General features: G+C 37.3%; 1 protein-coding gene across 2 annotated transcripts in view; it reads right to left on the bottom strand.

The window, feature by feature from the left end:
- Positions 1–16,702, bottom strand: part of HS6ST3 (heparan sulfate 6-O-sulfotransferase 3) — a 299,952-nt gene that overhangs the window by 234,069 nt on the left and 49,181 nt on the right. The window contains exon 2 of one of the 2 annotated variants that reach the window (XM_071570445.1): positions 5,071–5,089. The exons of the other annotated variant lie outside the window; for it this stretch is intronic. Within the exon in view, the coding sequence (XP_071426546.1) occupies positions 5,071–5,089 (19 nt within the window). The remainder of the gene's footprint in view (positions 1–5,070; positions 5,090–16,702) is intronic. 2 annotated transcript variants of the gene reach the window in all.

Consider the following 16,702-nt stretch of genomic DNA (forward strand, 5'->3'; position numbering starts at 1 on the left):
TTCTCATCTCCAACTCTGCAACTACCAGCTGACTGTGCAGCTGTTGCAGTTATTACAAGAGTGACTCTGGCACTGATACTGCCTATGCATGAAAATTACTGTTGAAATATGGAAAGTTGGAAAACAGAAAAAAGACTACAGATATCATTCACATCTTAGAGGAGACCTACAAAAATGCAGTATAGTTCAGAAAATTCATATTAAAGCTCAAACAAAAAACTTACCACCTCCCACTTTAAAGTGAAGGCGGCTGTTAGATGCAGAGAACAGTGTAAGTGACCAGAAGTGCATTAGAACAGAATTAACACAGTTGAGGTTTTTATTACTAAGAAAGAAGCCTAAGTAGCAAGACACATTACTCAAAAGTACTTGCAGTGAGGATTTTGGGTGCCTGGGAAGCCAGGACTTTGTCACATTGGTTTTTACTGGTAGGTCATGATCAAAGGGTTCATTCCAAAGCTGCCTTCTTGCAGTGCACACCTGCAAGACCAGTGCTCCTCAATTGTGGGAATAAACATAATGAGGAAGAACTCAGGCTTAAAGAGCAAAACAAGCTGACTACGTAAGCATAAGAAGACTCCTTTTTTCATAAGCAAGGATACAGAAAAGCCTCCATAAGCAAAACATCTAAGAAGCTTACAGACATTTGGAATATAATTATTTTATTAATTCCAAAACAAAATGCTGCTGTCTTTTAAATTAGAAGACAATATTTCAACACAATCAGCAGTGTTACTTGGTTAGAACCAGGAACGGGCACTCTGACTTGGCAAGCAAGAGGTTAAGTGTACAGCTGCAAGCAGCAAGGACCTTGCAAGTGCCAAGGGAAGAAGAGAACACAGAAGCTGGAGACAGATGTTGCCAGAGAGACCTAAAGAGAAGAGATACTTCAGACTGGGACTCTGCCCCACAAATGCCATAGTTGGACAAATCTAATTTTATTCAGGAACTAGTAAGAAAAAAGAAACTGTTACAGACCAACAAGGAACAGCTGCTCTAAAATGTCAAAATTATTTAAGCAAAGAATTACTTTCCTCTTTCACCAACATTATTTATTTTATTTCTATTATGTGCACAATAATAAGAATAAGCTTATGCAAGATTACAGTAGTAAATCTGGGTTAAGATTTACACAAGTATGCACTACAGTAGTGGTAATGTGAAGTGACTTTTTCTCCTCTCACTGATCTTCACATAAAGCTTTATTTAAATGTTATCAACTTCAGCATTGGTTAATCATTTTCACAATTCTGCTACATGAAATCAGTCTCTCTTTCTCAACAACTGGTGGAAGGTGATGCCAATCCAAATGAAGCAATTATGTCTGAAATCAAGTCAAACCATTTTCATTTTTCATTTACTATAACAGTCTTTAAGTGTGATTAATCAAATCAGCCTTCCCTTTGCAGGCAGAGATGTAATTGCTAAGTGCAAATTAAAACATATTATATATGACGTGATACTTAATCTGAAGACAAATTTTCATTAAGGTTTAAGTCAAACTTTGTTAAATGTGTTAAAGATATAAAGTAAGAAATGTCGGTTTCGAGCTCCCCGGGTTCCGGCGCAAGAATCACGATGTAACCTCCATGGGAGTATGATCAGCGTTCTACTTTATTGTTTACATTACACACACACATATCGCATATTCTTTCAGTCTACGAATAGTACAGGAATATCATTGGTCTATGGACAGGGCCTGCTACCAGCTGGATTGGTGCTTTTCTCAAAGCTATGCCCTTCTGTATCAATGTGTTTACCTGCTTCTCCTGGCAGCTGCCGCATTCTTTCTATTGTTTACTGCTCTTCTTGAAGCAGGCTCAAGGATACAGAGGCCTCGTTTCCCTCTCCATGGCCTGGGCTGTGCACAAAAACTTCTCAGTTCAAATTTCTTCCAACAAAGATACCCACTGAATATATCTTAACATTACATACATGCCCTATGAGAAAAGAAAAAATATAATAAAATATCACACAAATACTTCAAGCCCCATAGATAACCCAATTGTTTTGACAAAAAACCTCACAGAGTAACAGTATTATTATGCTTGTAAGAATCATAGAATCATAGAATCATAGAATCGATTGGGTAGGAAAAGACCTCCAAGATCATCGAGTCCAACCCTTGAATAAATAGAGTCTCTTCACAGATTCTATCATGCAGTTTCAAAGGGGATGGCAGATAATTCTAGGACCTCGAACAATTCTTTTTCAGAATAATGTACAATAATTCCTCAACAAGATAAAGAAGAACTACATTCACTACTGGAGTAAGCTGAAATTACTTCAATTATTTTAATAATTGTTGGCAACAGCCATGAAGCCCATTGCTATTACTGTTCCCTAAGCAAAGAGGGGCGAGGAAATCACTCCAGTAAGGAATTTAAAGGATGGGAGTTGATATTCAATAGCCCAATGTTTATTTTATTTTACTCTCTTAGTTTTGCATCTGTTGATAACCATATCAGTGCATTCCGATGTGATTAAATACAATTCTTTGTCCTACTGTGTGTGTAATTGTGAACCTATTTTATTAACAAAATCTAAAACAGAACAATATTGTCTCAGAAATGCCAACAGGAAAACCAGGTTGCAGAACCTCTAAAAAACCTGACAATCTAATAAGAAAAAAAAAATCCAAAACTGACCCACAAAACATGTCACAGGGCATAGTTTTGTAGAGTTTGCTACCAACAGAAACATGACATGGAAGATTGCTTTAGTTCAAAATGAAAAAAAGAAATAAAAAGGCATTTGGGACATGGTAACAAAATCCATCTTCAGTGCTGAACAGTCAAAACACAACATATTAAAGGATGTACAATTACAAAGAGATAATCAACTACCTTTAGCATAGTATTTTTCCTATGACTAATGCTCCACAGAAAGTATTTTCCTCACCTCCAATAGCTTTTATTGTTTACATCACAGCACAGGCAGTATCATCTGTATTAATAATTACACATTTTATACATATATATATATGCACATAATTTAAAGACATCTATTCAGTGTCCTGTGTTTTAAGTAGGCCATCCATCCTCTTAAAATAAAAATCTTACCTGAAATAACTACACCGTTGCATATTACAGGAAAAAGTGTGTTGTATCAGAAAACACAATGTTTTCTACCCAATTCACATTACAAGCCATCCATTTAGAATGTAAGCACACTTGTTACACAGCCTATGACATCCTCACTGAAAAGTATAGTCTGACACCACACGTGCTATAAGGGACCTGGCAGGTGTACAAGGACCAGCCAGCTGGCTGCCACTATAGCAAACAAGACAGAGAGGTGAGAGGTTAGAGATAGGGAGAGGCTGCCCCTCAACAGGGAGAAAGTACAGTTGCAATTCTAGTTCCAGCAGTCAGAGAATAGGAAATCTAGCACCTTTGGGAAATTTATTTTTCTTTCCAATCTGACAACTGGCCAATAGCTTCAGAAACTATTTTAGGGAAAGGAAGATGCATTTGACAAGTCAGCTGACAAATAGATAGCAAGCCTTTGACCTCTACCTCACCATGTCTGAAAACCAGGATGAAACGTCCTTGTAGATAAAATTCACGTAATCCAAATGTGAATTTGCTCTACTCAATTCTCATTTTTCGTTCAGTAAGGACAGTGTTTCTTGCAGGCTGGATATCTCCAAACCACCTGCACAATGAAGAATAAAGCAGAGATGCTAGAGGTAGATTTCAAGAAGACTTTGTTGCTCGGAGACTTCTGGATGTGAAAGCTTAACACCTATTCCACTGAGCAATACCTAGACTATGTCTGGTACCTGAAATACCTTTTTTAATTTAATTCAAGGCACACTTAAACCACCATGCAATTACCACACATCTCATATGTTTTTCCCATTAATAGTCAAACTGCATTTCTAATTGGCTATCATTAGTTTAAAATATTGTTGTAGGATAAATATAAAATATTGTTAAACACAAAATATTGTTACAAGTTTATCACCTCCATCCATGTTGCATTGCTGTCATTACATTTATTTCAAATTACTAGTTTAATACATCATCTCACTTGCACTCACCTGGCATGGGCAGCAGGGTATGAGGAAGGGGAAGAAGAGAAAGACGAAAACAGGAAAGAGGAAAATTAAAAAGGTGCAGTAGTGTAACAGACCTCCACCTCTCCATAACATGGCAACACAGCACATCATAGTCTGGCTGAGTTCACTAGTAAACACATTTTTACTTCTGAAATCAGCAATTTTTAATGCAGTTTCCCTTGTACTGTAAACTTCTGGCAGATGCACATCTAACTGCCTGTAGTACTTGTCATTTTTTTCCCCCATAAACAGTCATCTTCCAGAGCCAGTCATGTTATTTGAGAAATGTTTCAAAATTAATAAACGCTATAAAAGTCACGTGAAATCCACTCACAGAAAGCAATCTAATAGCACCACGGCAGGCAATGTAAGGTTTTCTTATGAGAAGTTTTAGCCTTCACACATGTCCAGTGACATGATCCACTGCAGAGCTGCTCCTCCTGTTTCACTGCTACATCCTCTCCCACTTAAGTAGCCCTCATGATCCAAAACTTTAAACCATTTTTTACAAGCAAGAAAGAATTTTCAGATTCTAAGCTGTCAGTCATCAGAATGACACTTTACATGCACACTATGCTATTACTTGCTGAACATATAAAAATATTTCTGATCCTCTGGGAAAGTTTTCTTTTCATGACACAGTCTACTACAACTGCTACTTGTACTATTCAACAGATTGCTGCTTTTTGCTTAAACATACCCCAGGCAACTCACAAAACCATGGATTTACAAAGTTTTCTTTGAAGCTGCCTTAATTACAGGAAGATTTGAGGCTTTTTGAATTAAGAGTTAACAGAAGCTAAGGACAAGATGATTAGTAGTCACAACATTAATCTTTTCACTGTACCTAACAACTTCATTTACTGTTTAAGACACAAACCCTTGTGGAGTTGCTATTCTATTGAGCTGACATTGATGTACTCTCTAGGAAGTTGCTTCTACCTCTTATGTTCTCCTCTGAGATGTAACAGATGGGCTCTCAGGAAATTGAGTCTGATAGGAAACACTCTCACTGACTTCAGTGAGCTCTTACAAGGCTAAAACAGAAAAATAAGGTTCACAAGTAACAAAGGAACCCAACACATTTAATTTAAATACAGAGACTTCTTTGACAGTGGGAAAGAATTCCTGCGTCAGCAACAAGATTTAGAAAATACACTGTGTGTTAACACTATCATTATTGCTCAAGAAAGGTATATTTAAAAAATTTCCAGGACAGACATTATATACACCACTTTCATCACTGGAAAGGAATGGGACCACTCATACAATACACATTAAACAGCAGACTCAACTCTTAATTTCCCAGCGCAGTTGAGCAGCTTCATGCTACATTAGTCTGGCAATGCTTAAAGAACCCAAAAATAGAGACATTTTTAACCTGGACTGTCTAAGCCTCCAAGGAAATGATGCTTAGACAGTCCCTCATCTGTTAACTTGTCACATTTAAATTTTAAACTTGCTGGCAAATTTCAAGTAAATTTCATGAAGAACTTGGACACTCAGAGATAATTAAGTTTCTGTGAATTAACAAAAACTAGAATCTGAGTATGAAAGACATACCTTCATCATGCTCACAGGTAAAGGCAAAGAAGTTTTGACCTAATAATTGAAATAGAAACACTCAGCCTGTATGTGTGTGTATTTGAGTATATATCATGTGTGTATGTATATTCGAGTATATACACATTGTATATATTCCAAACTTTACCGGACAACCTGATTTAGACAGCCCTGATTGAAGAAAGGTGTTAAACTAAATGATCTTTCCAACCTACAAAATTTTGGGCTGGGGTGGGATGGTCTTACGTGTATGGCTTACAGAAGCCACACTAAATGATATCAAACAGGGATGCTAGAAAAGAAACTCAGAGTGAAGAGGAAGACCACCTCTTTGGAAAGTGAAGGACAAAAGTCCAAAGGCAACTGAGCTTTAGGAATTACAATATTAATGATCCTTTTTCTTCTGTGACCCTCAGAATTCCACTTAAGATTTTGTCACTTTGCTGTTTATCTGCTATTAGCAGAATCATTTTAGAAATCGTGTCGATAGGGACAAGCTACACAAATGTAAATACATTACTGTAAAACATACTTTTGATAGCAAAAAAAAAAACCTTTTACGCTGATGTGAATGTACCTTTAGGAGGAACTATTCTGAAAAACAGTATTAGTGACTACACAAACAAACATTTTGTGAATGACTTAACAAGGCTTTTGTATGATGGACAAACCTTAAAAGAAGGTTCCATATGAAGAAAAGCAAATCCCATCAGGCATTATTAACAAAAAGAGCATCTTTCAGCATAGTTCACAAAAAGCTCTTAAAGACACAAGGCTGCTACAGTGTAATTAGTTGCTTAGATATGAAGGGCAGAAACCCAAAGGAAAATGAAAGAGGGAAGGGTCCAAAAGACCCTAGTTTTGTGACATTTCCAATTCTGCCTTGCAAAATGTTGCTTGCACAGTAAGATTGTTTAACTCATGAAACATAGCATGAAGTGATGAAGTAGTTTTGTTCTGGTACAGAGTATTTAGCAATTATTAGAGACTAGTGTACCATGTATTAGAAGTCATAAATTAAGCTAAGCTAGACACTTCAATAGGTTGAAATGGTAAGAAGCTAAAATTTTTTCACTAGATTTTGGCAAGGACACTCATGAAAGACAGTTGAAAAGGTCAAATGGAGGAAGAGTATGGACTGAGGCCAAAAAATAGGGGGACCACCCCAAAGCACCCCAAGAATTGATGCCAAGAGAAGAATCTAGAAAGCTCTATCTTTAACTACGCCTATGTACTGTCCAAGCATGAATATTTTAAATGCATATTGTAATAAATTAAAATACATTGTGACCAAGTACTGTATTTGTATAAATATACCTGTTTTAGCACCAGTGCTTGGAAGTGAGTTTGTGCAGTGTAAACTGCCTCACTTCCCTGCACAGAAATAAATACCTTGCTGCTAATTGACAAAAAGGTCTCTTAGCATTTTCTTTCCAAGCTTTTTCGGTTTCAAAAGACAAGGGCAATAGTTACTCTGGAAACACATTGCCTAGCAGTATTTGTGGGAATCTGCTCAGATCCACTGTACTCTGCTATCTATAGATAATCTAACTTTTCAGCAGCAAGAGCAGAGGACATCATGAGCCTTGGTATAAATTCAACCACTTCTGCAATACTGTGGGCACTTCTGATTCCTCTTATCAAAAAAAGGATGTAAATGGGAAACTTACTGAGAAGGACAGTAAGCACCTTGAAACACATGGAACATATTAATCTGGGGAACCATTAAGATACATGGACTCCTCAGTCCAGAAGCTGAGGTAACTGAGATATGACAGTAATTTACAAGATAATGAATAGCATGAAAATGGAGGCAGAACAACTGTTCACTGCACCTTCCAATTTAGTAACCAAGGAATATTAAATGAAGCTAATATGTGTCAAGTTCAAAGAAGGCACTCCTCACTATTTTTTATTCTTGCTTAAATACCTGCAACAGACTTGAGAAGTTTCATTTGTTTAAAAAGCAATTGGATGTGGGGGTTTTGAAGTATTTGGAGCTATTAAAAAATAACAAACAACAAAACAACAACAACAACAACAACAAAAACAAACCACCAAAAAGCAACAACAAAAGGAAAAAAAACCCCAACTACAACAGGCTAAGTGAGTATTCTGGGGTTTTTGTCCAGTGACAATAAAAGTCACTATCCTGTTGTCAAGAAGAGACTTCAGATTAAGTCAGTGCACCGATTTGTATATTTTGCTGGCATATTTAAAGTAAAAAGCATTGGGGTAATGACCACCTTCAGACACTCTGGCAATGCAAGATCCTCTGATTTCGCTCTAACCTTCAAAACTGTATTCATGATATTCACAAAAAGATAAAAATGGTCTGCACCCAACAAAGACACAAAGAAAACTTGGCTTTCACATACGACTTTCAGAAGACAGACTTACTGGTCATTAGATGTATCATCCCAGATTTCCATGAAAATCTGTACATTACAAATAAGTCTTCATAATAAGTGTAATCAACTGCAGAAGGCATCAAAAGAACTAATCTCAGCTCTTAATATGCAAAGCAATACTTCAATTATATTTCTTTGGCCTTAACTTCCAGAGTAGGTAGGGAAGGGTCAAAGTAGTAATGTATGAGCAGTGTTCCAAGTTTGCACCTTTTTCTGTAACATATGCAGCATAGACATAACACCATGGTATGCAATACTTTAAAATCTTCATACATTCTACATTAACAAAAGCAGTTAAATGAAAGTCCAATATAGTAAAGGTAGCTAGAGGGAAAGAGAAGAAGGTAGCAGGGGGCAGCAAGATATGATGGTATTATGTATCCCAAATGACATGGACTATTTTTTTGTTTCCACTTAAATTTACTATACCCTCCTTCCCAAGCTCTGAATTTCATTTATCACTGTATGCTGCATAACCTGTCAACAGTGGCAACACTTTCAAATATTTTTGTGCAAGAACAATAAAAACAAGATCCTTATTAAGGCTTCTTGAAGGGGAAAAAAACCCAAAACAAAACAGTAATTTATATTATTTTGTTTTCCATCACATAGAAAAAGAATTTATTACACAGAAACAGAAAATTCAAAGTTTCCCTTGGGGCAAAAGGGGAAATGTTACTAAAATGAAAACAAAGTGATTACTTTGCAAAGTGCCATAACAGGTTAACCAAAGTTTGAACTGTGAAAAGTTAGTATAATACATGTTTTACAAGATGAGAGAAAAACTGAAAAGAGTTCAAAATTATCTTCTGGGGAGATATAGATATTGCTATTTTAAATAAAGCTTTTTATCAGGAACAATTTCTGAATCAAAACAATTATTTCGAGAACATGAACCAAATCTGCCTACAAAGCAGAACAATATCTGTAACAGAACTCGCATTTATTTCCATAATTTTTTGAAGAGGTTAAGTGAATAGTTTCTTTTCAGTACAAAACAACAAGAAGAGTAGAATTTGAAGAGCTTCTCAGACTCCTTGCATGGCCCTTAAGAGCAGAAGAAATAACAAAATGAGAAAGAGAAACATGTATTGAAAATATGCTCAAAAATTAAGCCATACAGTGAAGCTGTTGAAGAATATAGACTGTTCATTGTCCCAAGATCTGTAGGCTGTTCAGTTCCATGGCAATAGCTTTGAAACTCCAGTTATCTTTACAGAATACTTGCAGAACTAAATATCCAGAAAAATATATAGAAAGTAATCACCTTTAATATTGCAACAACCGCAACAACCAGTGTTTCCTTTAACATGTTTAGGGAAGTTACAATTTAAAAAATTCCTGGGACGGATAAGAGTATTTTATCTTTAAGCATTTGGTCTTCAAATAGCTATGCAATAGAAACTTCTGTATTCATTCTTAACATACTTGAGTCAGTGTTGTGTATGAGTCATATCTACATAACCAGTTAACTGTTCACAGACTGTGCACACTCCAGTAGTTGATTTGCAGGTAGAAGCTGTGTACCCAACTTACTACACATGCAGACATACAAATATATACAACCTACCAAAAGAGAGCTTTAATGATTTTGCATAATAACTTGTATGGAGATCATGTTAGGCAAACATCTTGATTTTTAGCTGCTAGATCCTTTACCAGGTTTTTTTAGCTCTTAGGACTAGTACTTAGACAAGGCCTCATAACACCTTAGGATGGGGTTTTGATGGCACATAATCACTTCTGACTAGATAGTAGCATATATATATACACTCAGTCCTGGAGACTGCATTTTTTTGCTTGGGAATATCAGTCCAGGAAACTCTGTTACAATACAGCTTGAACAGATTTAGAACACATGCTAAAGACAGGTTAAAGAAACTTTGCAAAGTACTGAAGTGCCAAGGGAGAACCACGTACATCACACTCACCTTCATTCAGCTGCTACCAGTGACACTGCAGGCTTTGAACAGAGGTGCAATTGCATCCACCTTCCCTTGTTTGTAGAACCATCACCCTCCTCTTTGATTTGACTTGAGAGAGAAGAAACTTAACCTCTCCTCTGCAATGGCTGCTATCTGTAGTTTCTAAGCAAGAATCATGACACATGACAGGTCCTGGGAATGATGGAACACACCAAATGTTGAAGCTTACACTACCAGCCCATAAGGCCACAGCACTTTCTAACAGGACATCCATGATGTGAAGACATGCCCTTCATCTTCAGTTACTCAGAACTGCATAGCAGTGTATGAATTGCTTCTTCAAGGCTGGGATCAGCATCAGTACCAATGTTAAGATGCAAAAAGCACTCCTAGTATAATGGAAAAGGGGATAGCAGTTGGTTGTAGTCGCTTCAGCTGCCCTTTGAAGAGCATTCAGACCCCAAAGAGTGGTTGCCAGAGAACTTGTAACACATGCAAGCACTGATGGCCACAGGTCAAAGCACACCACGAAACAGCACATCTGCTGCAGTTTAGGCCTGTTCAAAGTCTCTGAGAGGAAAAAAGTAGGAAGAGAGCCTTGGAGGCTGCTAGCTAGTTGGCACACACCAAGTATATGGGCTATTCATGTTCCCAGCAGAGGCAAGTGTGTAGGTGTAGGTCTACACACACAGTAAGTATATAAGTGTATAGGCTGACCCAAGGGGTAGTGGTCAAGCATGAACAAAGAATAACCCCCCACAGACCAAGTCAGAGGTAATACACACATTTTTAGGAGGCCTTTGAAAGGTAGGCCCATGTGATGAGTGTGTTCTGTTACTGTAATTTAGGTAACAGTTTAGAAAATGTTAGAGTTTAGAAACTCTTCCAACATGAGTTTCATGCCAAGTACTTCACAAAATAAATTAATGTAATTTGTTTGAAAATTGTGCTGACACACATGACCTCCTTGAAAAATCAACTGTGTGTTAAATATATTCAGTGTTAAAGATACTCTGTTATTTACATACATCAAGCTGTTCACAAGAAACATAGAAACTTTGAGGGAAAGAGTCTGTTTATCAGAATAAGGAACCCTTGATAAAAACACATAACCAAGCTTCATGCAATGCAGTGTAAGTAACAGATGCAGTTCACTCTGTCCTTCTCAACTTTGCATTTTCAGCTTTAAAAATGAGTTTTCAGTATGCAAAATTAGTTTATGGACATTCCTATCCTGCCTCCTTTAACTCACAATACTTCATGATTTATCATGTAGAGCAGACCACATCATTATAGAAGGACAGATTCATAGAATCATTAAGGTTGGAAAAGACATCCGACATCAAGTCCAACCTGTGGCTGAACACCACCTTGTCAACTAAACCACAGCACTAGTGACACATCCAGTCATTTCTTGAACACCTCCAGCGACAGTGACTCTACCACCTCCCTGGGCACCTCATTCCAATACTTAACCATACTTTCAGTGAAGAAATTCACTGAAGTTATGTCCAACCTGAACCCCCACTGACACAGATTAAGGCCATTTCCTCTTGCCCTGTTACTAATTGCCTGGAAGAAGAGGCTGACCCCCACCTGGCTACAGCCTCCTTTCAAATACAGGTAGGGAGCGAGCAGGTCAACCCTAAGCCTCCTTTTCTTCAGACTAAACACCCTCTGCTCCCTCAGCCACTCCTCATATGACTTACTCTCTAGACCCTTCACCAGCTCTGATGCCCTTCTCTGGACATGATGGTCAACCTGGCTAAGAATGCTCATGTAGATGGTTTAGCACCATACAATCCCTGTCAATAAAACCTGTGCATATAGACAGCAGCTAGTCAACTGAGCCCATAATACTATTGCAGGTATTTCTCACAGCATTAGTCACATACATTAGTAATTTTAGTAAAATTTTCACAATTATTTCTGTATTTAGCTTTAGTCCATGCTTTTATTCTGCAGCCATTTGGTTATAAGTTGTTTTAAACAAGAGTGTGTGACTAACAGCATAGTAAAGATCTACACATGGAACTTATTTAGATGGCCTAAAAAGCGGGATGATGGATAACAAATCGATAAGCTTTTGGACAGGTAATCTCCATCAGCAGTCAGATCAACCCATCTGAAGAAACGCACAAGACTTCTAGGACACTTGCAACACCAATTAATATATTTAATTTGGAGAAATTTTTGTATATGAAGATTTTATTGAGGTCATAAAACCAATTTAACTCTGACTTGTGCTTGGAGATAAACAGTTACTTACATCACCACCTCCTTTAAAAATAAAACCAACTTTAATTCTACTGACAGACCTGCCAGCTTTCACTTGTTCCGAACAATAGCAAACGCAGCACAGTAATTGTGTGAAAAGTCAGGAACAAAAAGGAAGAGTGAAAGGAAAAGAGATATGATTTTACAAAGAACATCTATGCAGAAACTCTTCTTAGAAAGAAAAAAAAAGTAATTGAAAAAAACCTGGTCTGCCTGACATCAGTTTTTACTGACCTGATTCTTTTTGGTATACACTATCTTAAAAGGTAACTTATCATGTGCTCAGTTCTCCTTTTATCTAATAATACACACAAGCAACAGTCTTTTGAAACTTTTATAGAAACACTGTCAAGACAAAGTACTGAACTACACAAAAGAAAATCAGCACGATAGAAGTTATATATATCTTAACTTTGGGGGATAACAAAAAGGCAGGAATAAATAGTCACAGTAAAGAGGAAGTAATACAAAAGGATGTTCTCAAGTAAAGAGCTCTTATCAAATACAAAAGGATACAACACATACTGGACAACAGTTCAAATCAAGCATTAAAACAGTTGAGTGCATTCCAAATTCTGGTTGGGAGGATTTTTGTCTATTACAGGTAATATGTAATATATAAGTATCAAAAAATTCACTAATAATTGACACATGATAAAAAGCTTCCCACTGAAAAACATGTAAAAGCCCCAGTATGGGTAACCTTACATAGTTTAAAATGTATCACTAATTGTCTTAATGATTCTATTTCTTTAAATAAGGGTTTTGACAATGACATCTTGGCACATAAGGTCAAAAGACACGTTTGCTCCTGACTTCAGCCAACACATGAACTAGTTAAATCTCAGAGAAAAGGATTACAGGAAGGGAAAGGATTACTTCTGTTAAATATAATGTGTCAATGAAGAAAACAGGTAACTATTACATTCTAGTCAACTTATCTTCACATTTAGGCCTCAAGTTCCACCAGGAGGGAGAACACCAAGGAGGAGTGGAGGAGTCCACACAGGAGAGCTCAGGACATTAGATGAACCATTGGTTTTTTTTCTTTACTAGCGGTACCAAAAGTGCTTGGGGGTTTTTCCTGCATCCCAATGGATTGTGCATGCACCTCACTTTGGACACCACTGGTCTCCAGCACCAAGCCACCTCGCACCAAGTGCTACTCCCTCAGTGGGACAAGGAAAAGAGGACTGCATATTCAGCAATCCAGGACATTAAAAAGCACAATGAAGACAGGTTCCTTATTCTGCAGAAACAACCTTGAGTGCTACTCAAGCACAACTCAATAACTGTACAAGCTGATAGCAGAAATTTCTCTTTGCACATTTTCTATCTTATATAAGCAAATTAACTGGATTTCTCCAGTCTCTTTTGTTGTATTCCAGACTTTGCCCCAGATAATGAAGAGCTGACGGTAAGCTGCCTTCCTATTTCAGTCCTACTCCTGAACAGCTGGTATGGAAATACAGGTGTTGAATGCTATTACTCAGCTAGGGTGAAATTACAAATTATGTTTTATAATCCCAGTCACTGTCACGAAAAAAAAAAAGAAAAAATCAACAGGCTGTTTCACTGTCAACTAGCAAATCACTGAATAGCACCTAGAAACCTAATTACTTCTCATTATTAAAATAATTTTAACTAGAACAGAGACTAGGATTTCTCCCTCTGGTACAGACTGCTTAAAAACTGTATCTGCAACAACAGAAAGGGGAAGTCATGCAAACAGCAGGACTCCTAAGAAAACATGCTGAACACACAGCAACTTCCTAGAGAAGAGCTTGTGAAAAAGAGGAGGTATCATTTGTCCTCACAATCAAAATTTTAATGTAAAAGTACTCTCCAGTCTGAATTTATTACAAAAATAATAATATAGAACAATTTTGAAGTGTCACTATCTGTTACATAAAGCCAAAACCAGCTACTAAATCTAGATTTTGTACTAAGCACTCAAGCTAGGACAAGGCAAACCTTCACTGCAATAATCACCATGGTGCAAGGTTACAGTAACAGTGGTCAAAATAAACTTGCCTTCATGGCTGGATCTCCACCTCAAAAGATTCAGACTACATAGTCTCACTCAACCTTTTTTACCACAAAATCTAAACAGTCTAGTACAGCCCGTTGCAGAAAAACTGAGCTCCAGCACCAAATGCAAACATGACATCCCAAGCCCAAGAATTAAACAGCAACAAAATCCAGAGTCCTTTAGGGACATCCAGCATCTCCAAAGTTCATAGAAGGCAACTCCTAACATTCAGTTCCTGCTGTCTCTAAGCTCTACATGACTGTCTCTTTTTGGTTTCTTCCCACAATGATGATGGCAGAAGGCTTAATTTGGCAAGCAAAAAGTCCAGTAACAGTTACTAGAAAGACCATCTATTTGTGCTTCATAAATACTTTTATTTTTTCCCTCTAATCTCAGTACCAAGTTACTGTACTTGTAACTTCAGATTCCTTCCATTTAATGCTTAATTCAGAAAATTGAGTCATTGGTAGGAAATTAGGCAACTTACATCTATTCTCACTGCTGTTTTCTCCTAATTTGTGTGCATATAAATAAACATAAGAAATTATCAAATGGAAACAGCAGCTTCCAAACATCGACTCCTTCAGAACAGCATTACCCCTGGTTGCATTTGACTGCACTGACAAAGTGTGTCCCACCACATTTCCATGAAGAGCACTGTCATGTAACACAACCTCATCATCTCTTTACTGCTCTACTAGCTCAGCCAAGCCAAATCTCCTCAAATATGGGTGCTAGTATGGGTTTAATAACAAGTTCTATATTGATTAACTATGTGGAAAAGAGGTGACTCCAATTCTCTTACGGCTAGTGCTATTCAGGAAAAAAAAGCAAAAACCAAATATCTCCTCTCCCAAGCAGGTAGGAAAACCAAATGAAACCAGTATCAAAAACAAACAATCAGAAGTATTTCCTGAAACAGCACTTTGCTCCTATGGAAAGCTTCCACAGCATGCATGTGGTGATGAGAGGACTATCTTTGCATACAGATTCATTTCTTTACAAGGCAGGTGTAAACGTATTTTAAATTAGTAGTTCTCCAAAATACTGCTTTTAACATTGTAAACATCTGTAAATCATTCAGTCATTATGCTCTATACATATGGACAGTTAGAAACCTCACAGCAGACTCAAAATCAAAATTTATGCTCATTTATTTATAGCTGAGTAACTACGACTTTGGTCAAGATACAGCCATAGGTATGAAATAATATTTTAGAAGAGCTATTGGTTTCCGAGGTGTAACAACCAACTCAGTTCAGACAATTCAAACTTCATTTTTCAAATTTTCAGATTTCTAATGTTCTGAAATGCTCAGCGTAAGGCTCAAAACTAACATCTTATTACAACTTGATTTCAATAGCTTGCAAGAAGCAGCATTTTTCTCAGCTCCTTTTTAACAGATTTTCTGGTGTGCACAGCACACAAAAGAAGACACAGCCGACAAAAATGATTAACCATCCCACTCAGATAGACTCAACATCACAGTTCCTGTGAAAGTACTGAAAGGCATAAGAAATGAGAGATCTCAGAGAAAAGATGTTAGCATGTGAGTATAACTGCACACAGGACTGTGGGGTACATATAGATTGTAACCCTGTTCCTGTTCCTCTCCCGTTTTTTTTTAATGGAAGGACAGGTGAGAAATCTGAAGAACACAGGCTTGGTCCTCTCCACTCTGCCACTGACTACGTCTTGCCCAATGCCCTTCTGTCAGTGCGGGGTGCAGGGCGAGTCTAACAGGCTTGAGAGCTGAAAGATATCTTAATTTAAACAGTTTCTATGACAATTTGTCTCCTACATCACTACGCACAGCAGTGCACCCATAGGTGCTCAGGTTGCACAAGGACTTCTATAATGAATAGGAAAATATTGGCAATGCTGAGTATTTCACAGGAATAAAAATAATTTAGCAAGGACAGTTGAAATGGCAAACAGAATATAACACAGCAGGAGAACCTCCTCTTTCACAGTTATGGAAGATACAATGACCCAGTTTGTATCTTCTTTCTTATTTACTGAGAAAATCTACAAGTTAATGACAGCTAGAATACAACATCCAGCGCATCTCTACTCACACCAGCTACTCTTTTTCTTCACTTCCCCCCAAAATTATCTCACAAAACACAAGCAAGTAGAAGTAGCTAATTTCTGAGGCACTCAGGCCATTAAGAAAACAAAGAACACAATTCCCAGATCCCAATAGATGGACATTACCTTGAGGTAAAGAAAAACCTAGTCTTCCATTAAATTATATGATGTGGCCTACATTTGACTGTGCAGTTAAACTCATGTCATTCATATTAACTTGAATACTGTTTGAATTATTTGAAATAAACTAATTCAGCTTACCCAGCACCAAAACGACACACACACAGAGCTCATCATTGTAGGAATCAGGTGTATGTGTTCTTTGCCTCTGTACTATCTC

The sequence above is a fragment of the Pithys albifrons genome, chromosome 1 (genome assembly GCF_047495875.1).
Source record: "Pithys albifrons albifrons isolate INPA30051 chromosome 1, PitAlb_v1, whole genome shotgun sequence".
NCBI classification, from domain to species: domain Eukaryota; kingdom Metazoa; phylum Chordata; class Aves; order Passeriformes; family Thamnophilidae; genus Pithys; species Pithys albifrons.